Genomic DNA, 25,026 nt, shown 5'->3' on the forward strand with positions numbered 1-25,026 from the left:
TTACATGTCAAAAAGAAAAAACTCCACTCAAACTGGATTTTTCTATCTTGCTTATATTGTGATGCAGAAACCATAGAATCTGTTCTTTAAGATACAATGCTAAGTTGTTTACTTTATTGAGTGTCTGTGCAATGTTCTCAAGCTTATTAACTACCTTTGTTAAAAAAAAAAGAAAAATCTGAACGTGAGAATTTCAAGATGATGCTCTGCACCATCAGCTATTACTTTGATGTAACATTAAAATGAAAACAACTGAATAAAGGCTTTATATTTTTGTAAAATGGCATCCATTAAAGGATAAATGTGATACAGAAAATGTAGTTCTTAGGACTATAAACGTCTGTGTACATTTGTGTTCTATCATGCATGAACTCATTAATGCTTTACTCATTCTTTATAAAAAAGAGAATAAAGGTGCTGAGTGCAAATTGCAATATTTTCTGTCGAGGTCACTTAGCCAGAAAGCAGATTGTTATTACCTTACATGTATTAAGCACAGCTGCACACCAGCATGGGTCTTCCACTTCTGGACTCTTTATGTATTTCATTTTGCTTTGATATTCACGGTTCCACATTTTGTGCTGTTTAAGATCATCTTCTACTCTACTGAATCATGTAAATGTCCATCCCATAACAAGTGAAACTGCAAGTGTGTTAAGTAATATATTTTTTAATGTAGAAATTTATGAATCATTAAGAAGTACCATGACACCCTAATGAAACCTTTATGTATTTTTTCACTAGATCTTAAGTAAAGGGAGTACTATTTAACACTTTATATTTATGAATCATTATTCATAATACCATGGCACTGTTATGACACCTTTATGTAGGTTCTCACTGGCCCTTAAGTAAAGTGAGTTCTAGTTTACTCTTTATAATATATTTATTAATTCTTATTCAATAAACCAGACCTTGGAAACAAAGCTACATTAAAACATTTTAATGAGAAAAAAATGGTGTCATCGTATTTGCTTAAGGATTCATAAATGTCATGAAGTGAAAAGCAAAACAAAATACAAAAAGAAAAAAAAAACAGTGAAACAACATTAATCTACATGCTAAAGGTGTCAAGAACCAGTGTCATTTGGCAAGCAATATCACATCATCATCACTGTCATCTGACAGAACAGCAACAATAAAAAACCTACAGTGTCAGTTGTCATAAGGTACTATGTCATGTCACCCCAGAAAATGTTATGACACACCCTAATGTCACCAGCAATCTATATCACTTGACATAGTGGTTAAGTCACTTTGACATCAAAGAGAAGCAGCCTTTATGACAATTGCCACCTTTTGGAATAAGTGTTTATAAATGTTTATGTATGCTTATGTCAGTTGTCATAAAGGCTTTATGCAGATACCATGTAGCCTTAAGAACAGCACCCTACAGTAAAGTGTTACCAGAAGGGCATATAAATGTATATTAAGATCAAAACCACAAGCACTACTTTCATATTTTATGCATGCCAGTAATGTAGTCTTCATCAAAAATGTCAATCAGACTTGAATGCTCTGATGACATTATCCCCAGAAACGATAGTAGTTGCTTTAACTTTATTATTACCAATGTTAATTCTTTGACTGGGAGAGGACTGGTCTTTTGAATGCTCACTTCAAATATGAAAACATTTTCTTCAAACTTTCAAATATAGATAGCTTAAAGATTGCTTTCCTAAAGTTGATCATTTGTCTTTCACGAGGAATGTATTGTTTCATACATAGATAAACCAATAATATTATGAACACCTCTTTGTTTCTACACTCACTGTCCATCCTCTCAGCTCCTCTATAGACAGGAGTACTTTGTAGATCTAAAATTACAGACTGAAATCCATTTGTTGCTCTGTATACTTTGTTTGCCCCCTTTCACCTTATTCTTCGTTGGTCAGGACCATGTGATTTGGGTGGTGGGTCATTCTCAGTGCTGCAGTAACACTGACGTGGTGGTGGTGGTGGTATGCTCGTGTGTGTTATGCTGGTACAAGTGGACCAGACACAGTAGTACTGCTGGAGTTTTTAAAGCCTTGGGTGTCACTGCTGGACTGGAAAATAGTTCACCAAGTAAAAATGTCCAGCCAACAGGGTCTAGAGGATGATCAACACAAACTGTGCTGCGATAGATGAACTACTGTCCCTGGCTATACATCTACAAGGTGAACCAACAAGGTAAGTGTGTCTAACAAAGTGGACAGTAAGTGGACAAAAAACTCCAGCAACACTGCTGTGTCTGACCCACCACAACATATAAACACATCACCACCACGATGGTGTCACTACAGCACTGAGAGTGATCCACCACCCAAGCCAAACCTGGTTGTCCTGTGAGGGTCGTTGCCATTGACGAAAGACAGGAAAGTGGCTGTTGGGGGGAGGTGGCTGTAATTATACAACAACAAAATGCTCCTGTGTGGTCAGTGAAGATAAGAGAATGGAGTGAGTGTAGAAACAAGGAGGTCATAATGTTGTAGTTGATTGGTGTATCCTCATGTATTATCAGCATGGATTATTCAGATTGCTGACATTAATCCATCTGCAAAACACAATCTGTTACACATCTGGTTAAAACAGCTTTGAATATATGATTGAAGAGTGCAATATCTGAGATAACATCAGGCTTAAGTAATCACTTTTTGCCAATACTTTATAATAAGGAGAGATAAGCGTAAAATCAATCCTTAAACAATGATGACAAAGTTCAGATTCACTGCATGGAGCTTTGCTGTAGTTCAAATACATCCCAAGCTCTTTTAAGTGCATCTAACTAGATGGCGCAGCCAGTGACATGAAATGTTTGAATTTCACATCTTGATTGAAGAAAAATGAACGCTAATATATTTCCTATTTAAGTCATGTATGTATATTTAAAAATGCAAAAACAAAAAAATCTAACAATGAGCAAATGTATGAAATAATAAATTATAATCTAAAGCGTGTGAAATATGTATTCCACGTCAACACGTCATCCATTTTCTAAATAAATATAAAGGTGCTAAAGTCATGAAATTCTCACCAGATGTTGGTAGCAACACATCCAATCCACACATGCAAAGAAATCAAACAACAGATGTCCATAAACTAAGTTAGAAATATATTTACTTAGAAAATTGATGACATGTTCATTATTTATTTCACCCACTGTATGTAAAATGAAAATGTGAGTCCTGCAGGAGTACATTAGACACAGCGTATGGAGTTCAGAAAGGCAAATGCATGTAAATATATGTGTAAACATCTATATTAAAAGAATAAAACAAGTTAGTTAAAAATAATGGCATTCATAAATAAATTCAAATTCAACATCCTCTAAAGTATTACAACCAGTGGCTAAGCCACAAGAAAGTTTCCTTCATTAACATGTTACCAAACTCCATCCAATGCAAATAAAACATTTTTAATAATTAATTATTTCTAGTTTCAAAGCCATTTTCATTTAAACAGATAACTATTATGGAAAATAAATAGCATCCTCAGAATCATTGGTGCAGTAAGACAATCCCTCCATCTGACCAATAAACACTCTTCAAAGTGGCATTGTCATTTTACATACAAAGCACAGAATTATAAACAAAACCAAACAAAAGCAATTTGTATTTTAAAAAGAAAAATAAATGTACAGTATTTTATACAATAAGACTAACTCTGATGTTAGAGCTACAAATTATATAAACAAATATTTTAAAAAGTCCTTAGAAATACGCCATGAGTACACCAATTATAACCAAGAAATACAAAAAAGAGTGAAATGAAGGCAATGAGAGCTACAGTGCAAATGTATCTACTAAGATACGTTTACAGTGCCAATAGTCCTTTGCAGAAGAGAAAAGAAAAAAAAAAGAAAAAAGAAAACAGTGAAGAAAACGAAGCCCTGGTACAGAACAGCTACCACAGTCCAGTATTACTTTAATAATCTTAAATTGTTTCAGTGCGGGGCTGGGGTGGGGTTTGGGGTATGCTCAACCCCACATCCTAAACTAAAGCTTTTGCTTTTTAACACTCACACAGGTAAACAAATCAGTCTTTTAAATCTGAGAAAAGTCCTTTAAGTCCTGCAGAGTCAAAGTGGTATCTTCTACCACTAATAATATTAATGAAGAATATTCATAGCTGTGTGATCAGTGCTGCAGAGATTTCTCACGCGACCATCAACACTCAGGCCCATTTCAACATTGCCTACTCCATGTGTGTTAATATCACACACCCCACAATTAGTGAATGCTTTAATGAACTGGATTCACATCCATTTCACACATTCTCTTTTTCTCTCTCACACTCATTCACACACACATACACACAAACAGTTTAAACGATGCCAGCAATGAAATGGCCACACACTGATTGCACAAAATTCAGGAGGTTTGTGCATGTGTGTGTGTGTGTGTGTGTTTGTTTGTGCGTGCGCTCTCTTCCCAAGTCCAGAGGTCATCAGGAGTTTCAAATTAACTCATACCAGCCAAGCCCTCCATGTGGTGGTACCTTCATGTTGTTTTGTTTGGCACAAGCAGAGGGTTCCAGACTCGGCAAGGTGAAAAGGGAGAGGATGAAGATCACAGGTCAGACAGTGGTCTCCTGGTCCTCACGCTGTATCATCTGGTAATGCTGACGGTTCTCCAGATATGCCGCCAGCTCCGTATCATTTGCCTTTTCCGCACGGTGCTTTGGAGTGTCACCCTAGAAACCCAAAAGAATTAATGATCTAAATGCACCAATATCCCAATTTTGTGGGTGATACCTGGAATTATTATTATCATTACCAATTTTTTAAAGGAACTTCTGACTTCTATTTCGTATTTTTTATTTTGCAACAGTGGTATTAAATGTTAGGCCCCTACCATATGGATCTGGATTTTTTTTTTTAAACTGAGAGCACTCCATACACCCTATGTAGTGCACTATGCAAGTCATGAAATGACTGAATCTAGATTTTAATAGTGCATTATACATTTCTAAAACACCATTATTTATATGTATGAATATGTGGGTATCTGAAATCTAGTGATATCTGAATGTATATGCTGGGGGGGGGGGGGGGGGTGTCAAAAAAACCTTAAAACCACAACATTTTTCCTTCAGATGTTTAATAAGTTTTTTTTTCCAAAACAGACTCACAACAAACCATTGTAAATCTTTGATGCCCATGACAAAAGACTGACTTGAACAAAACATACACTCTCTTAAATGGCCTAAAACATCAAAATCAGCATTTCTCAGAAGGACTTCTTGATGAGAACATGCTGTCTGGTAAATTATTTTTAGACTTCTTGAAAACGTGTGATTCACCACACTGTCTGGCACAACATCTATTGCTCTGTTGCTTATCCGACCGCCTGGCCTCCCCTCCCCACCACATCACATTTAATTGGTCCCTGCAGCTAGTGAGAAGCTGCTTAGTAATGAGACTCTTGAATAGGAACCGGATCCAGCATTCCAGAATCTGGAAGCACTTCCACATATACTTGCATCCAGCTTGAAACAAACGCTGATTACAAGCAGTTGTGTAATTCCTTTATATGAGCTCTTTTTAACATGATATGCAAAGCAGGGTTAGCTGGGATGATCACAAAGGCATCTCCATGTAGTTTTGAGCCTAATTGTTTTTGGTAGAATTTTTTTAAGGTATTATAAATACCCAGTATTAAATGGTCAAATATGTAGTAGATACTAATGATTAAAATACATGCTTTACAAGTATATAGTGCATGATCTAAAAATGCGAAAAAAATCTGAAGTAGCTCAGATTAATATTTAACATATCGAAGTATAAATCATTTTCTGTACATACTTTGCAAGTACAACATATTATATGTAATAATTACCAGTATATATTAACTATAACAGCAGTAATTATTAGTATGTTATAATAACTCTTCAGAACTGAATGTACACCAATGTTCATTTATTTTACATATTAAAGGAACACTATGTAAGATTTAGATCTTTTTGAGCTCCTGAGTGCTGAGACCAGAGTAGCAACAACAGAGGCTCTCAGAAAAACCTGTAATAAAAATATTATATAGTGTTCCTTTACAATATTTACATACACTATATTGCAAAACATATTCTCTCAGACATCCAAATAATTGAATTCAGGTCTTCCAATCTTCCAAACACCTAGGCATGCAGACTGTCTCTACAAACATTTGCAAAAGAATAGGTCGTTCTCAGGAGCGCAGTGAATTCCAGCATGATCCAGCATGATGTTATCACTACAAAACATTCCAGTGTCACCTGTCATTGGTATGATAACAAAGTGGAAGTGATTGGGAACATCAGCCATGAAGTGGTAGGCCATGTAAAATGACAGAGTGGGATCTGCAGATGCAGAAACACAGTGCGCAGGGGTCGCCGACTTTCAGCACAGTTAGTTGCTACAGATCTCCAAACTTCATGTAGCCTTCAGAACAGTATAGAAAGCTTCATGGAATGTGTTTCCATGGTCGGGCAGTTGCATCCAAGCCTTTTATCACCAATCACAATGCAAAGCACTGAATGCAGTAGTGTAAAGCACACCACCACTGGACTCTAAAGCAGTGGAGACATGTTCTCTGGAGTAATGAATCACACAAAACCCAAAAGAACACCTTTGAGATGAATTAGAACGGAGACTACGAGCCAGGCCTAGTCGTCCACCATCAATGTCAGACCTCACAAATGCGCATCTGGAAGAATGGTCAAAAATTCCCATAAACACACTCCTTGTGGAAAGCCTTCCCAGAAGAGTTGAATATGTTATAGCTGCAAAAAGTGGGCCAACATCATATTAAGTCCTATGGATTAAGAATGGGATATCACTCAAGTTTATATGCGTGCGAAGGCAGACGAGTGAATACTTTTGGTAATATATGTATTGATGAAAATACATATGAAAACTACCAAGTATGAACATGTGTTTAATTTAAAATAAATAGTAAATAAGCCAATACTACTATTTTTTGGGAAATATTTCTCAAGTACACAGCAACTAGTGTAAAACTACCATGTATGTCCAGCAGTACTTAAAATTAATGAAAAATGTCTAATTGCTATTGCTGTCTTTAACACACAAAGGCCAATTTAGTTCAGGTATTTTACTAGGGACATACACTTAGACATAACATTGTTAAAGAAGCAAAAATGGGACTGAGAGTCTGGTTAGATCCCCACAACAGAACAATTGGGAGTGGGGGAATGAAGGATTAGCTCTCTTCTAATCTCACAGTTCATGGCTTGAGCAAGACACCTAACCCCCAATTGCTCCCTTGGGGCTGGGGAAGGCTGCCTGTGTGTGTGTGTGTGTGTGTATGTTTGTGAGAGAGAGAGAGTGTGTTCTCAATGTGCCTAGTGCACTAATATGTTTGTGTTCACACCCATGGATAGGTTACATACAGAAGATTTATATCAATATATGTTGTACAATGACAAATACGTGTACTTTTGGATGTAGTTTATACTGTGAACAATTACAGTAATAGGATGTTATGTCTAGCATGTAAAATATGCTAGAAACACCATACATACCACATAACTACTAGGTACTAGTATGTACAGTGTACTAATAGGGGAACCTGTGTAGTACTACAGTAATATGCCCTTAAAATATTGTCTATAGTTGTACATAGGAATGAATCAACTTTTACTTTATTTTATTTTTACTGTTTATGTGGCATGTAAGTCAATACCATACATAAAACCCAACTACTAACTGTAAACACTAGTATGCACTGTGCTCAGAAACCACAGTAACATGATCTTAAAGTAAAGTGTATTCTTGGTTTCCAGTGTGGGGAATATATTGCACATTACAATAAATACTACACAACAATTCAGTACATGCATGCATTAGTATGTGACATATATTATAAAAAAAAATGTAATGAACTGCAATGGCTAAAGAGAGATTTGAAATTTCACGCTTATGTTTGTCTAAGTTATGGCTTCTATGTTTGTTAAATCTTTTGGCGAGTAATGAGTGTTTATTTTGACTTATCTCTCGAGAATATAGACCTTTTCAGTAGCTCATTCCATTTTACATTCCTTCTGTAAACCTTTAACATTTAGTCATATAATTATAAAAAATGTAAGAGGGGCAGGCTATTTGGTGGAAACCAAATTGGTTCCTTCTGCAGGATAAAGTCTCTAAATGAGAGCCACTGAATGGATCTAAGTGCTAACGTATGCAGAACTGTTTGGAGGCAGAATGCTCTGGATTCTTCTGCTCAAAGCACAAACCTGCTCCAATGTCTGCCCGGCACTTTCTTTGTTGAGCGTCACAAATGAGATTGGCTTTTGTGCTCTGCAACAGAGGGGCTAGAGCTGAATTACATACAGCTCCCTCTTTTTTGCTTATCGGTTTGGCAAGTAAACTCTGCTCTGGAATATCAAGGACGTGGCACACAATGGGGAATGTTCATAATGAGAGGGGAAAAAATTTAAATCCCACAGAAGAGTTTCCATTCAAGTGTGGTTAAAAAAAAATAATAATAATTTATAGCAAGTTCAGACAGAAAAGCTCCTCCCTACTTGCAGAGTACAATTTTGTCCATTGTTTTGCTGGGCTTTCAAAAACTAGTGCCGAGGCTCTGTAACTGATAAGGAAGCAACATTTAAAAGGGGAAGACATGACAGTAAGACAGAAAGAACATGTGGAATGGTCATTATCTCCAAGCTAAGCTAGACAAAGGAGGAGAGGCTGAGCAACTATAAAGCTTTGGAGGCAGAATAATGATGATGTGGTTTTAATGATTTGATGCAGTACAGATTAAATTACTACTAGTGTTTATAGGACTCAAAGCCCTTTTAAAGTGCTGGTGGTAGCAGGGAATGGGACTGTGTTGGAGTCTGTCCTGCCAGTGGGAAAAATGAGGGAGTGCTGCTGGGCTAGGCGATGGACTCTGATCCCATCTGTCATGACTGAATGCTGACTCAGGTCTCAGGAGTTGACACAAATGGCCAAGCATAGAGTCAGAGTGGCCACCAGCTGCAGCCTGGAAGGCAAATCAGGTCCCTCCCTGTCAGACAGGCATACGAACAGCACAGAAATTATAGGCCTCTCACAAAAGCACTTTTTTCTTTACTGGCCATTGTGCCAAACCAGTGACGCACATAGGAAAGTTTAAGAGGATGATTAGAAAATCACTTCCATCCTGAGCTCCAGAACACTTCATTTCAATTAGATTCTCAGGTTCTATACAGTAGAGCAATGGAAAAGTAGGACACAAGTTAAGACGTTACCTTTTATAGGGCTTTTCTAGAATGTTTCAGTGATATGAAATTGTTATTATGATTATTATGACATAATATTGTTATTAGAGTACATCATATTAAGTGGGGAATTTTATGACTGACATCTATATTGTGAATATAGTCAGTACATAAAGAACACTGAAATTGTTCTAAAGGCAATGTCTATGGGAACTGCATTTCTCTCTGGTTTGTTTACATATTACACTAAGATTTTATTCACTCAGGCCATGTCTTTTAAGGTGGAATGGTATGTTTGAAGAAAAAAAAACACTGTTCTAAGATTTTATTCACTCAGAATTGATTACCACAGAAACTCGTAACTTGAGCTGTTTAGTTTTACAGCACTTTTAGTCTGTGTTTACATTTGCAGTTAGTCTCTTGAATTTGGAGCCACTTCCAACAGTAATAATAATAAATAATCAGAAACAGCTAAATTAGGTCAATATTATGCACCTATGGAGCAGGAATAAGGCAATATCTGCATCTCCTCTGATGATTTTCAATGTTTGGAGGTCTCTTTGCCATTTCCCTGCCATGAGCAGAGAGAGACACTATGTACATAATGTACTAAATACACTATGTACTTAAATACATTAGACTGGTTTCCAGTTCACAAACAGACTGGCGAGGTAGCAAATGCTGAGGAAGCATTCTGAATTTCATTTAAAAATGTTTTTTGATTACAATCATGCTGCCTTCAAAGATGAGTTATAGTGGGAAAAAGATGAATAAAAGCATTTTTTTACTGCATGGTACTTACTCAACTCTATCATTTTTCCCCATGGGTTAGAAATGGGTTTTTTTTTAAAGTACCTTCTCGCTCATGGTACAAAGCGACACGAATAGGGACTAAAGTTTGCAGATTTCTGATCAACCAGAGAGATGATTCAAGCATGACGAAATGCAGACATCCAGAAAACACACTGTTTGTAAAATTTCCAAGCTACAGTGGTGATCACTTTGGTTTTATCTGACAATGGTGGCTCAAAGGATAACTGGAACTGGTGGTTGACTAACGAATCCAGTCAGCAGTTGGACAGTGCAACAAGGAACAATGAAACTGCACTGATCTGTCTGAACTGATTCGCAGAAAGGTGTTTAGTCCCAAAGAATAACAACAACAGGCGAATAAAATTTTCAATATTACAGGCTACATGTACAGATGCCAGGTACCAACAAGTAGAGCCGGGTTGAGTAGGTACTATAGATTGGGAAATGGACATCAAATTTCCCTCTATGGAAGTATTTCTCACTTTTTTGGTGTAATTATGTATAGTATTTTTCCCTTTGTCTATAGTGTTAATCGAGCTGATGACATTGGCTTTTAGTTTGAAATTACCTACCCAGGGACTACAGAGGAAACAGAGCTCATGTCCTAAATAAAATATTAATGTGCACTGTCCCTTATAATAAATAAAAAAAATGATTTCAACTTGAATTCTGGGCATCACTGAATTTAAAACTGTCTGTGATTGATTGGATATAGTGAAACACTGAATAAAAGCCCAAATATAAATTCATAATTTAAATGTGCTCAGAGTTTCTGCTAAAGCACACTATCTGTTCTAACCCCAGCAATCTGCTCAAACTCCAGAAAAACATGTTAGTCATTATTAAGATAACAATCTGTCACACCTGTAAGTCTGTCTTCATAAGAGATGCTCCTGCTTCTACCAAGTAGTGACAGATCGTCCTCTGACACATCGAGGCTGCCTTGTGCAACACTGTCTCACCACTGAAAAAGAGACAGTAATAGGGTTCAGCTACCCAGAGAGAAAGATCACTGGAAAAGCAAGCTAGAATGCAAGTCATCAGCTTAGACTACAACCCAGTAATGCTAGAAATACAGTTGGCAAAAGTACTATGTCAGATGAAGGATAAAGCAAGAAATGAATTAAATAACAAACAGCATAGAAAAGTGGGGTAAAAACATTGTGGTTCTTACTTTTTTATTTCTGTCAGATCCAATATATCGGTGGGTGCTGTTGGAAATGGAAAAAAGAGAGAAAAAACAGTTGGTAATCAAGCCATGGGTGTCCCGAGGTTAACATTTGCTTTTTGGTTGTAGAAACAGCCCGCAATGACCTTCTAGACATGCTATTTAGAAGATTATAGCACTTTGTGATTTAGTGTTTCTCTGCAATGTATATTGTATATGTACTATAATCCAATGAGTGGCATGAGATTGTTTAGAGCCCTGCTGCAAAATCAAAATCACTATGAATTACCAGAGATTCTGATAAACTAGCATATTTATTATGTTCTCACCGCAAATTTAATGATTTTTCACTTACTTTATATTTTTTCATTTAACTATTCTAAACAAAATTTGTTTGAAAATCCAAGGTGGCAAATCCAAGGGAGAGCATATGCAACACTTCTATTTTGAAAGGTAAAAGTATAGGATGAAAGCATATTAAAGTGAAGTGTAAAATTTAAACACCTTAACCACTAAATATCATTACAAATGTTACAGATTTGTGTCTTGCCTCTGTGTTTTGTAGCCTATAGTATTTTAATATGACTTACTTTCTGTATTGCAAAAAAATCTGCAGCATTATTAGGTGTGCAAATAAGTTGTTTTTTTTCCTTGTAACAATTCTAATCCAGAATTCAAACATTCTCTCAGTCTTCTGCCATTTTATAATAACTGTTGCTATTGTCATAAATAAATAAATAAATAAATAAATTCATTATGTTCATGAACGCTAACATCAAAAACACCATCTTGAAATGGTCTAATACAACTCACACATAATTTTGGATAAAATATTATTCAAAATCCTAGAACAGTATAAATCCATGCACATGCGTCTGCACTGCAAATGCAAAACAAATGCAGTGATGTATAAATTCTCCTCCCTTGTCCAAATTCTACTGCAATAGAGCAGTAGAATCTTTGAATTTTGAATCACATGTTACACAAAAAAGCTTTTAAAACGTTTTTGTAAACCTAACATTTATTCACGTCTTAAAAAATGAATTACCTTATTTCTCAAGATCCAGGCTATCACAAATATCATCAGTTATGTTTAGATATGAGCTTTTGTGTGGCCTGTCTAGTGTACTAACAGGAGCATCTACTTTCTTTACGTGTTTTTGTGTCCAGTGATTCTGGGTAGGCTCCAGGCTCACCATGACCCGAACTGGATAAGCAGTTACAGAAAACAAATAAATGATTGAAGAGCTTCTTTCAGACCCATTGTGCTGCAGTGTTTATTCACAGAGGAAGGAAGGACTGAAACACTTAAAAATATGTGAATATTTTCACATCAGAAGCAAAAATAAAAGCTTTATTTATACCTTCCAAATTGTTTATCCGGTGGTCTTCTAGGTTTTGCATAGTTGACAGGTTGTCTATATCAATTTGTCAGTTTTAGAATCAAGTTGTGCACCTTATTTTCACCTTCCTTATGCATAAGGAAAAAATTAATACCCAGAAAATAATTTGACTGGAAATTGAATTAATGAAAGCTGTTCTCTGACCTTTGCAAAGTACTGCGTGTCATTTGGATAGTGCAGAATCTGTGTTATGTGGGAAAGGTCATATTGTAGGAATATGTAAAATGTGCAAAGTGAAGGGGATTGAACACTGCTGAACAGTCTCCTAATAGGGATTGACTCACTGTTATCAATGATATATTTCACAATGTCTTTGCTGGCTACATCCACTGCATGATGGAGGAGAGTGCATCCTGTCGAATCCTGCACACACAAGTCTGCCCCCTGCTTATGCAGCTCCATTAGCTATATAAAAAAAAAAAGATAAAATATTTAAAAAGACACATAAAAATGAACTATGACTACATAACAGGGACACAATATAAAACATAGGAATATTTATCAGTTCTGTGCCTTTGAATGTGTTAAAAAAAAGACATCCAAACGTCACCTACACCAAGGACACATTACAGAAATATTTTTTGTAATCAGTTGACCTTTGTTGATATCCGACTGTTGGCTGGAAAGAATGTCTTTTGTTTTCCAACTTCATTTTATTTTGTAAATATAAGTAAATATGAACAATTTAGAATGTGTGCCTACAGCCAGAGGTGGAAAGAATACTAAAATATTCTACTTAAGTAAAAGTACTGTTAGTTTGATGAAATTTTACAAGTAAAAGTAAAAAGTAGTCTATTTGAAATTTAGAGTAAAGTGTGTGTGTGTGGGTGTGTGTGTGTGTGGGGGGGGTCTCTCCTGTGTAGCGCAAAAAGGACAAGGGTATATAAATTTCAAACCAGTTTGTTTTAATTAATGGAATAATTTTACAAATTAAATAAACTACTCATGGAGAGATATTTCTGTGGTTTGAAGTGGGTATGTATGAGGTACTTGTGCCTAGTCAGTGTATTACCCATAGTAGTAATCTAGTATCAGTCTTCTCCTGTGAACTGGAAGACTGCTGAGCACTGTGTACTATGGGCAATATATCTACTTATGTACTTCATACATACCCACTTCAAAACAACACAAATATATATTTCAGGTTGCTGGCTAGATTTAATGAATTTTATAATCTAAAAATTAAGTTGTCAAGTTTAAATACAGAGCTATAATCCCTCAAATAGAGAAATGTTGAATGTCATGTTCAATTGACAACATGATTGGGTATAAAAAGAGCTTCTCAGAGTGTCAATGTCTCTCTGAAGCCAAGATGGTAAGAGGATCACCAATTCCACCATTGTTGCGCAGAAAGATAGTGCAGCAATACCAGAATGGTGTTACCCAGCATAAAATAGCAAAGACTTTTAAGTTATCATCATCAACCGTGCATAACATCATCAAAAGATTCAGAGAATCTGGAACAATTGCTGTGCGTAAGGGTCAAGGCCGTAAAACTCTACTGGATGCTCGTGATCTCCGGGCCCTTAAACGTCACTGCACCTCAAACAGGAACGCCACTGTCAAGGAAATAACAGAATGGGCTCAGGAATACTTCCAGAAAGCATTGTCAGTGAACACAATCCACCGTGCCATCCGCCGTTGCCAGCTGAAACTCTACAGTGCAAAGAAGAAGCCATTTCTAAGCAAGCTCCACAAGCTCAGACGTTTGCACTGGGCCAGGGTTCTTTTAAAATGGAGTGTGGCAAAATGAAAGACTGCTCTGTGGTCAGATGAGTCACGATTTGAAGTTTATTATGGAACACTGGGACGCCATGTCATCCGGACCAGAGAGGACAAGGATAACCCAAGTTGTTATCAACGCTCCGCTCAGAAGCCTGCATCACTGATGGTATGGGGTTGCATGAACGCTTGTGGCATGGGCAGCTTGCATGTCTGGAAAGGCACCATTAATGCAGAGAACTATGTTCAGGTTCTAGAACAACATATGCTCTCATCTAGACGTCATCTCTTTCAGGGAAGACCCTGCATTTTTCAACAAGATAAGGCCAGACCACATTCTGCAGCAATCACAACATCATGGCTCCGTAGGAGAAGGATCCGGGGACTGAAATGGCAGCCTGCAGTCCAGATCTTTCACCTGTAGAGAACATTTGGTGCATCATAAAGAGGAAGGTGCGACAAAGAAGGCCCAAGATGATTGAACAGTTAGAGGCCTGTATTAGACATGAATGGGAGAGCATTCCTATTTCTAAACTTGAGAAACTGGTCTCCTCTGTCCCCAGACGTCTGTTGAGTGTTGTAAGAAGAAGGAGGGATGCTACACAGTGGTAAAAAATGGCCTTGTCCCAACTTTTTTGTGATTTGTTGACGCCATGAAATTATGAATCAACATATTTTTCCCTTAAAATGATACATTCTTTCAGTTTAAACTTTTGATCTGTGATTTGTGTTCTATTCTGAATATAATATTAGATGTTGGCACCTCCACATCATTGCATTCAGTTTTTATTCACAATTTGTTTAGTGTCCCAACTTTTTTGGAATCCGGTTTGTATTATAGAAGGCATAAAAGGAGCATCCAACATAATGCTCAGTTTTTGCAAGTAAATGTGGGCCATGACTCATAACTTTATGCCAAACACTACAAGATTGCAAAGAGTACTGTACACAATATTGTGAAAAGGATAGGAAAATCTGGAGACATCTCTGTCTGTGGGACAGACAACTTTGTTGAATGAAGGTGACCTTCAAGCCTTCAAATGGCAATGCAGGGAAAAACAAAAACAAACAAAAAACCTTATGCTACTATGATAAATACAACCTTTGGAAAGTACTTTGGAAAAATAAAACTCTGGAATGTCACAAACTCCACAGTAACACTATAAAATAAGTATACATTAATTAACAGTACTTAAGACTGTATTAAGGAATAATACAGTAATAAGCATTAGCAAATTATTAAAGAAAGTAACAATCATTAAGTAATCAAAGAAACGGAATCTTAAAAATATTTATAAAATAAAAAAAATGCTATTAGTTGTTGTGTCATCATTATTTAATGATTAATAGTGACATTAACAAACAATTTATTAAGGTTTATCACTGAATTAAATATCTGAATTAATGTACCGTTATTGTAAAATGGTAAGCAGCTATATATATATATATATATATATATATATATATATATATATATATATATATATATAGTCAACCAGTTTCTTTCCTGGTAAAAGCCTGATGGGAAATGTCAATGTGTTGGGTGATGAATGCTGTAAAATATATGAAGAAATTAACCTAATCCAAAGTGAGAGAGGACTTTTTGTACTCCTATTTATAACCCTAATTATATGAATTACAGGTGCTGGTGATGTCTCAGGTGTTTTTTTTTTTTTTTTTTCGGTGTACACTTCGCATTTGTGCTGTTAATTTATTATAGCAACAATGATTTAAATGTGATGTTCAAATTTTTAAGACAATATATATTTTTTACTAAAATTTAGAGAATGTTTCCTAACCATTTGCTATATCTCTGATCTGTTTTCATGCTAGAAAAAGGCACAGCATTTCTACGCAGCCCTGGCTCCATAAATAGGGGCTATACTAGATGTCTGGGTCGGAACGGAATCCTTAATGGCTCAGGAGCTCTCTCCCTACATTGCCAGCTCAGCCACAGCCGAGAAACAGCATTTGAATATGGGAGAGACCTCAGAATATGAAACGTGTGAAAAGAAATGGAGAGGTTGCTCTATTTCTGCCCCATATGTGGGTAATACTGACTTATTTTTGCTGTTACAGTTACTTTACATAAAGTGGAACTAGCTCGAAATTCAATAAACCACTAACTGCATGAAAGTACTACAAAAGCGCTACAAAACTAAACAGCTCATGTTGTAACTGAGATTTTGTGGTAATTTAAACAATGAATAAAATTTACAGGCTTGTTAAATTTCAACCAGAAACAAGCAACAATCATTTTTTTACACAAACATACCGTTCCACCATAAGAGATGTTGAGCTCCTGAATTAACACAAAGATGTGGGGGTGGGGGGGGGTGGGGGGGGGGTGTTCGTAGGAGGAAAACGTCTATGTTTCCTTTAAGAGCAATGATGGCCATTCCATGTATTTGGAAGACATATGATTTCAGCCACAGGCATCATGAATCATAAACACATTTACACCCGTCGTAATGAGTGGAGAGCCAGGTCCTTTTCAGACCATTATGAGCAGTTTATTTATAGCAACATGTGAAACAACTCGATTGGTTTTCAAGCCCTCTTTTACCAGTGTGGAGGGATGAACAAGTCTTGACTTGGTAATTAAGAGTGAACGGATCTCACTGTTCGGAATGCCTCATTTATTACCATGGAAACCAAGACCTATTGTATGATTAAGGGCACATTCAGGAAACTTCAGGAAACTATTTATTTGTCTATTAATTTCCATGGTTCTGCCTCTGTGCTGAAAGAATTTTGACAAGGTCATCATGACACTAAAAAAAGAAGAGGAACAAGGAAAGATTGCATGAGTGAGGTTATATGCACTGCATATACCAATTTGTTTCATGCTCTCACCTTTTCTTGACTCTTTAAAACTTGGACCACCACTTCCCCAGATCTCTGCATCCTACCACTTGCAGGTCTCTGATGGTTCACCTACTAGGGGATTAATTCAGAAGTGAAATGATGGAGAGCTTTAATTTGTGTTGAGAAGAAATTCTTTCAGCTCACAGTGGATTCCATGAGGAGTAAAAAAGATTATAATCCATGTTAGGCCTACTACCCAGAGAGAAAATGTAACGACTAGGGGTTGACTTCAATATTAAAAAAGACAGGGATAAAACACTATAAAGAGACTCAAAGAAACTCTTATTTTAATAATGGACTTATTCCAGTGTTTCCTCTTGTTAACCACTTAAACTTGCTTGGAGAGAGAAGTGAAAATAGTGTTTTCCTATTCATATAACTTAATTTTGTCAATTTGGATGTTATAACAAAAATGAAAAAAAAAAAACTTGGTGGGTTGGTTTGGCATTGTGAAATACGCAAATGATTTGAGTTTCACACACATATAGCATAAGCAAAGACGGGTCTTATCACTGTACCTGAAAGACTATATAAAGTCGTCCTGTTGTGCTTGCTTTCCATGAGATGTGCTGTTGTGTTGGTAGCATTTCTGCAAGCAAAATATGCCTCGGGGATGAGACTGAAAGCAAAGAGGGGTGGCATCATAGGCTTCAGGGAAGTGGGATGGTCTTATTGACATACTGTTCATCAGTCCGGTTGAAAGAATATTACCACAGCACACTGCTGGTGGCAGTAGACAGAAAAATACATGCACCAGTGACAAGAAGAACCTGGAAGACTTACACAAACCATAGAGAGTGATGCCCTCCATCAGTCATCCTGTTAGTGCCAGCACCAATAGCAGATGGCTGCATGATGAAGAAATACTTGCAGACAGACTGATATAACGACTGCCCTTAACACCACATCACCATCGCCAAAAACTGCAATGGTGTCATGTTTCACTGTCATGGAGTCATTCAGAATGGCAGCAAGTCATCTTCAGTGACGAGTGCCTCTTTGGCTTTGGTGGAGACAATCAATGATTTCATTTGTGTGGAGGCCCCAAGATGAACGGTTTATTGTGGGATGCTATTTAAAGCGCTATTAACACTCCACTCCTGCTGCAAAAAATCAGGAATTGAGTAATAATATTCAAGCTGCATGGGATGAATTATTGCAGGACGCAATTATGAAGCTCTACAACTCTATTCTGAGAGGTCTGGCATGTTGCTTTAGCAAACACGGTGGTTCAAAGCCACCTGCTGAGAGACAATACTTCTGTATGTGTAGCTCAATAAAAATTGCCCATACAAGTCTAAATGTTTAATCATGTATTGTTCTGGTAACCATTCCTAATATCATTGTAACCTAACACGTCCTTCTGGGTGCAACATTTTTTTTTTTTTTTACAACTAGTGTATTTTGGACATGTTTTTTTGCTTGGTTGTCCAATTTATTGGATTTGAAAAATGAAATGAATAATTTAAAACAATAGTTAGGGTCAATTCAAATCATTGTTCATATAGGTAAACAATGTGTAAATCTCTGCTCCTGTATTACAGAGCCCCTTACTTAAGGGAACTAAAAATAACCTCTGCTTGGCCATTCACTGACCAGTTGTTCCATGTTGTCATCATTAAAGGCAAAAAAGAGAAAACAAAAGGCCAAATGACACTGGAATCTGGTGTTTGAAGCTTAAAAAAGTTTCAACAGCATTAAATATTGAAGCAAAAATGCACTGCTGTCCTAAGCAATAGAAAACAATATGTCAGGTCAGAAAAAGCAAGGCTAGAAAACTCTGATGAAAAACTGAAAAACCATGGATAAAACCTCGGTTCAAAAGACACCAAGAACATTCACAAGAAAATAGATACACAACATAACGGAAGTATGTTGTTCTTGTCCAAAGAAAAACGATTTCTCGATTTCTGTGGATTTATAGTTTGCTACATCATTTGACCACAAGAGGTGTACTTCAAATTGTGTGAAAACTTCATGATGATATATATGGTATATATTTTTCATATTTTGTATTAGATTTTATTTTTGATTAAGAAGGTGATTTTGCCAGAAACTACATACAATCAGTCAAATTGTAAAATTGAAAAAGAAACAAGATTAACCTGCATCAGAGAGTCTCATTAAAAAAATAATAAATTAATTAAAAATGAAGGGAGAAAAAAAGGAAAAAAATCTTCTAATAATCCAAAGCATGCCAAAACATTTGGGAAGCCTGGTGCAGGCATGTATGAGTGCTCTGGATCACTTATTTTGTTAATAATGAGAATGCCAATGTTAACAGCAGGATAAATTCATAAGCGTACAGAATCAGAACCTGAAAGCTTCTCTTATAAAATATTCTTAACCTTTCAAATCCAACCAAATGCCTCAAGAATAGTTGGGTTTTACTGTAGGTTGCAGCAGAGCGATAACCTAAAATATATTGCTTAAGGCAAAATTTTTAATGTTCAAAACCCTGCAAAGTTCCATACTTACCAAGTGAATTACAAAGTCATAATCCCAATGAAAATGAAATTCATTTACTGATAAGTTCAAAAGGAAAAGGGCCTCCAAATAAGAATTGAAAACCTAAAAAAATACAACTCTGGCAGGGGAGATGTCTTATCAAAAAATTATATATATAATATATATATAATAAACATTTTTATTAATGTAGCAGCGAGTACAGAGTACAGTATTAGGGAAAGGTTCATGACTGGAACTGAACTGATGTTGAGGATAATAATTAGTTTAAGGTTGGTTTAATTACAATAACAACTACATATTTTTGTGGTCAGAGAGAGCTTTGATGGCTATTAATCCCCTTAGTACAGTGGCCAGAGTGACATCCATTTCATCCCCTGTATTCTGTGTGCTTGATGTGTAATGACTGTGACTGCACAAAGCCAGGAATTCCTCATTTACAGATGTTTATTTATGTCACTACGGAGCACATGAACATATCAACTGCGTGTGTCCTCTGAACACAACAGGGGTCAGCTCTGGCCGTGTTGTTTTCAGTACCATAAGCTCTCGTGCTCATTCAGGGGAAGAAAAAACATACAACCCCCCCCCCCCCAAAACAAACAAACAAACAAACAAACAAAAAATAAAAACAGTGCCTCCAACATTATGAAAAGCGTTGTGCCTCATTTCTACAGTGATGGAAGACATGGGACACACAGAGAGCTCTGATTCTATTGTGATGCATTTCCCTCTGCACAGTGTGAGTTTGTTCACGGCAGGATTTCTCTATGCACAGATTTTCACCAGCAGAAAGCATATTTGTGCCTGTTGATTTAAATACAGGCCAACCACTAGGGGGCCTGTGGTAAAAGTCTACAAACTTCACACTGTCATCATTGCTTGCTGTGTGATGGATGGTTTTATGTATTTAAATGCTGCTATAAAATTTGACATGTATCTAATTTTAGACGAAGTCAGCTCTATCTTTGTATCTTGGGTTGTGTTCACATTACAAGCCTCATTCATCAATTCTGATTTTTTTGCTCAGATCGATTTGGCCGTGCCACATTCATAAATATAAATGGCTTGTATCTGCCTTTAAAGTGAACTAATCTGTCTCTGAAATGGCATGTATGTGCCCATTGATACATTTATGCACATCCCTTCCTTTACAATTGTAAAACGATGCATTGTAATAAAACTGAAAAAAAAAAACACGTTAGTAAACTTATGCATACATCTCATTTTGCTTGGAAGGATAGTTTGTCGACTGTACATTACTAGAGAAGAGGAGAAAAGGATTTTTTATAAGGACTTTTTAATAATATGGGAATAAGAGAATCCAATATGTCTCCCTACACACTAACCAGAAAATTTTAAGCACTCATGTAATGTGATGTATGTTGAATTACAAAACTGTTTATCAGCTATAAGCTTCACATCTGCCTTTATAACTAGTGCCCGGTCTGTGTGTAGTAGTTTTCATAAGCTGTGAAGTGCACAGGCTATGAAGGTAGGGCTGGGCAATTAATCGAAAACTAATCAAAACTGACATTCAGAACTTCTAATCGACATAATCTTGTTTATATCAATTACATCAATTATTTTTATTCTCTCATGTCCCCACTGTGTGTTCATGAACTGTCCCTTTAAAACCACACTACCAAGCAGTAGTCATATGATTCTGCCCCAGTCTGCCACATGGAAGCAACCTAAAAGCAGAGGACGACCAATTGTCTCGAGCAGTTCGTACCAAAGAAAAGATGTCAAATGTAAACGCTGAGAAAAAAAATTTCAGCGAAAAAGCACAATCACACACCGAATATAAACAGTGCGCAAAAAACAAGAGAGGAATGAGCTCCCAGCAACATTAGAAAAAATATCCCAGCTTTAATACTGGAGCAGATTTACAGTACAAGCCTCGTCACTGAAATATGAGGGTCAAAAATACAAAAACGACATAATCGTTTATTAATCGTAATCGTGGTAAAATGTACAATTCATCGTGATATTGATTTGTGCTCACAATGCCCAGAAATAATGTAAGGTGTACCGCACTATTTAGGATGCAGCTCGAGCCTCTCCATTGTTTAGCTGTGCTGCTAGTGCAGGCTGAGGCTCTAGACATGCGTAAAGGCAAAAAGACCGTTCACATTCATGTCTCATTTCCATAAAGGATTTTATAAAATCCTAAAATAATGGTAGTTCTTATCATTATTTAGTAGTAGTTCTATCATTAATTATTGATTAATTGTGACTAATGATTATTACTGTCATATTACTTAATGCTGCCTTAAGTACTGTTAATTTACCCTTACTGTAAAGTGTTACCACTCAGATGAAATAGACTCAAATCTGATTTGACAGATCTGAGTAACATTAAGTTTAAAAATAAATAAATAAATAAATAAATAAACAAAAATACAAATAATTAAAAATCAGATGAGTCACGTCAGCCTGGTAATGTGAATATAGGCTTATTTCTCCAGCAAGTCTATTACCAATAGCAGAAGTGCCTGTTGCTATGGCTGTTGATTAGCCTCAGATTTTTAAAAATATTTTATATGATGAAAACTGATTATTTCTATTCTTCTAATTGGGATTTGATATTTCCCTTGAGGTCTGGTGTGTTTTAAATGGTTCCTCTTACCTTCTGATGGTCCTTGTTCTTTACACATTCAATGAGCACATCTGCCAATACTGCAAGCAGAAACAGACAGAGAGACCTCTATATTTGCTTTCATTTAACATCTATTTAAGAAGTCTAACCACAACTAATTGATGACAGCATGTAAATAAATTTAGTATGACACTAACCTGGAAGCTAAAAATGACTAAGAGATATAAACCCTGAAAACTATAGCACATTTATCCGATTAAAGCTAGCCAAGAAGCTAAGTGCCTTTTTGGAGGATTACGGCTGAGATTGAGCAAATACAAATTCCAAAATAATGAGAGGATATATTCTGACAGGAATAATTGCATAAATAATAATCACCTCATGTGACATCTCATTTATTTAAATTTGGACTTGCAGGCGTGAATGCATAAATACACATTTGTAACATATTCAGCTATTCTGAGTTTTACAAGCAGTCTTGCATTTGTTTAATATTCTGGTATCAGAGGGGGCTTGGAAACAGTGTGGGGGAAATAAGATTTTAATTAGCGGTGGTAATCACATTAGGGCTCGCTGCCTCTGTGGCTTGTGTCTCAATACGCTAAATCTGGGTTCAAAGCTTCAGGATGCCCTTTGTAGATTACCCCTCGTCATCCACCAATCTCTGTGTTACCTTCATAAACTGGGGAGGGAAAAATCCCAGTTTGTAACTAACACTGGCTCACTTGGTTCAGTCCGTGCCTGTGTCTCAAGATACACCGGCTCCAGTCCTGCCTTTAAAATGCCACTTCCAAGAGTTGAAGCTGCTGATTACTTCCTTGGTACAGAAGCAACAACACAGTGCCAGAAAACACATTCCGTTTCTGCCTATGCCAGGAAGCATTTGGAAGCACTAGCATGGAATTCTAATGTGAACAAAAGAGTCATGATAACCTCGATCTCCTTGGTTGATCCACGAAGATCACAAGAGTTCTTTCGTCCTCTTTTCTCTCTCCCACCAGTGGCAAGGAAAAAAAACACAGCAGGTCTTTGGCACCTGGCATTTATTTATTTATTGGTTTGGCAGCAGCTTGTTAAAGAGAGGGCGTATGGGCATTTGACACTCAGCAACAACCTTCCTTTTAACTGGCTTTGGAAATCAATTGGCCTGAGCCTAGTCTCTCCACAGTGCTGCTTTTATCCTGTGTGTGCTGTGTTTCACACTCCAAGAAAGAAAAAGAAAGGGATCTGACACACACTGACTTGGCTTTACACACCTACTAAACACAGCTATACTGGAGAAAAAAGCTCTCCTTTGCTCATTGACTTTTTTGGATGGCCGAGTTGTATGTGTGTGTGTGGGTTTGTGTGTGAGTGTTTACCTGGGTTTCTGGGGCTCAGAGAATTCTTTTCTGGCCTATGGGACACACAGAAAAGGAACCATTAAAAAGAGTTATTTTACGGAGGTACAGTGAGTGTTCACTGAGCCCACATAGTATTCAGCATGCTACACAAGCTGCTGTCAATGCACAATGGCAAAATCTGCTTTCAGTGCATTTACGTGTGTGTAATAGAGACTGCTGACACAATGATAACTAAACCCAGCTGGTTGCTTCTCTAGAAAGGAACTCACCTTTTCAGCTTCATCAGTCTTTCCATTCCAATACATTTTGAAAAAGCAGTTCAAATTTAACTTATGAGATAATACAAATTCAGAAACTGTAAATCAACTGAGTTCAAATACATATTCTACCCTAGACCCAAACCAGAGTCCATGCAAATTAGTTTCCATCCATATTCAAGAGACCACATAATTTCAAGTCCAGGGGCTGGATTCACAAAAGTTTCCTAAGGATAAAAGGAAGAAAAAAACCTATGAAGTTCATAAGAATGTTCTTAAATGCAATTTTTCAAACTAAGTTCTCAAATATTGTTTGTTTTTTCTTCTTTAGGTAATGTGTAGTCTGCATTTTACACTTTATAAACGCTGCGAGACCCATCAGACACAAGAGTCAAATTAAGCATTCAAATATTTTAGTAACCAAGAACAAGATGTAATGGTGAAGGAAATTCACGTTTGCCATTATTATGCTTATGTAGAAATTAAAAGTACTTTAAGAACAATCCCCACTTTTAATTTTGTTCAATTAGATCATATTTTCATTAATTCAGCTATTTAAAATATTTTTTTACTCAACCCTACGACAAGTGTGAGGGTTTCCTAAGTTAAGAAAATAGATAAGAACATATATTTTTAATGAACATTAATTGTTCTTAAGGAAAATTTGATCTTAACTTTAATAAGGAATTTCTTACTTAAGATACATTTGTGAATCAGGACCCAGATCTTTCCCAGGTCCTGTCCAATCTCTACTCCAAAGCAGAGTCCATACTAATTTAACCCCAGATCCAAACCAGTTTCCATGCAAATTAACTGCAGATGCAAAGAAACGTCCATACAAATGCAAGCCTAGATCCAACCCAGAGTCCATTTAATTTCAAACTGTGATCTAAACCAGAATTCATACAATTCAATTGTAGACCCAACTCATATAATGTTGGGCCAAAATATGATTAGTTCTGAAAGATGTTAGCTCTGAATGAAAGAGGATATAATGGATTTTTAATCAACATTAGGAGGCTGTTCCACAAAGCAGGGTTTCACTGTTTAGCCAGATAGCTTAAGCCTAAAATCAAGCCTGTCCTATAGGAACAGAGCTAAGGGAGATTCCTATTGGACTGTTGTCAACTTTGGGCTTAAGTTAGCTGGCTAACTGAGAATCCCTGCTTTGTGGAATACCCCCACCAGGAGACTCTGGCTT

General features: G+C 36.5%; 1 protein-coding gene across 1 annotated transcript in view; it reads right to left on the reverse strand.

Annotated features, from left to right (window-relative positions):
• Positions 1–1,313: 1,313 nt before the first annotated feature.
• LOC136676184 (diacylglycerol kinase zeta-like) overlaps positions 1,314–25,026 on the reverse strand; it is a 130,772-nt gene continuing 107,059 nt past the window's right edge. The window contains exons 29-34 of the mRNA XM_066653025.1: positions 23,587–23,621; positions 22,256–22,305; positions 12,852–12,972; positions 11,171–11,207; positions 10,861–10,960; positions 1,314–4,674 (exon numbers count right to left, since the gene is read on the reverse strand). Of these exons, the coding sequence (XP_066509122.1) occupies positions 4,558–4,674; positions 10,861–10,960; positions 11,171–11,207; positions 12,852–12,972; positions 22,256–22,305; positions 23,587–23,621 (460 nt within the window). The 3' untranslated portion in view covers positions 1,314–4,557. The remainder of the gene's footprint in view (positions 4,675–10,860; positions 10,961–11,170; positions 11,208–12,851; positions 12,973–22,255; positions 22,306–23,586; positions 23,622–25,026) is intronic.

Source organism: Hoplias malabaricus, chromosome X2 (genome assembly GCF_029633855.1).
Source record: "Hoplias malabaricus isolate fHopMal1 chromosome X2, fHopMal1.hap1, whole genome shotgun sequence".
NCBI classification, from domain to species: domain Eukaryota; kingdom Metazoa; phylum Chordata; class Actinopteri; order Characiformes; family Erythrinidae; genus Hoplias; species Hoplias malabaricus.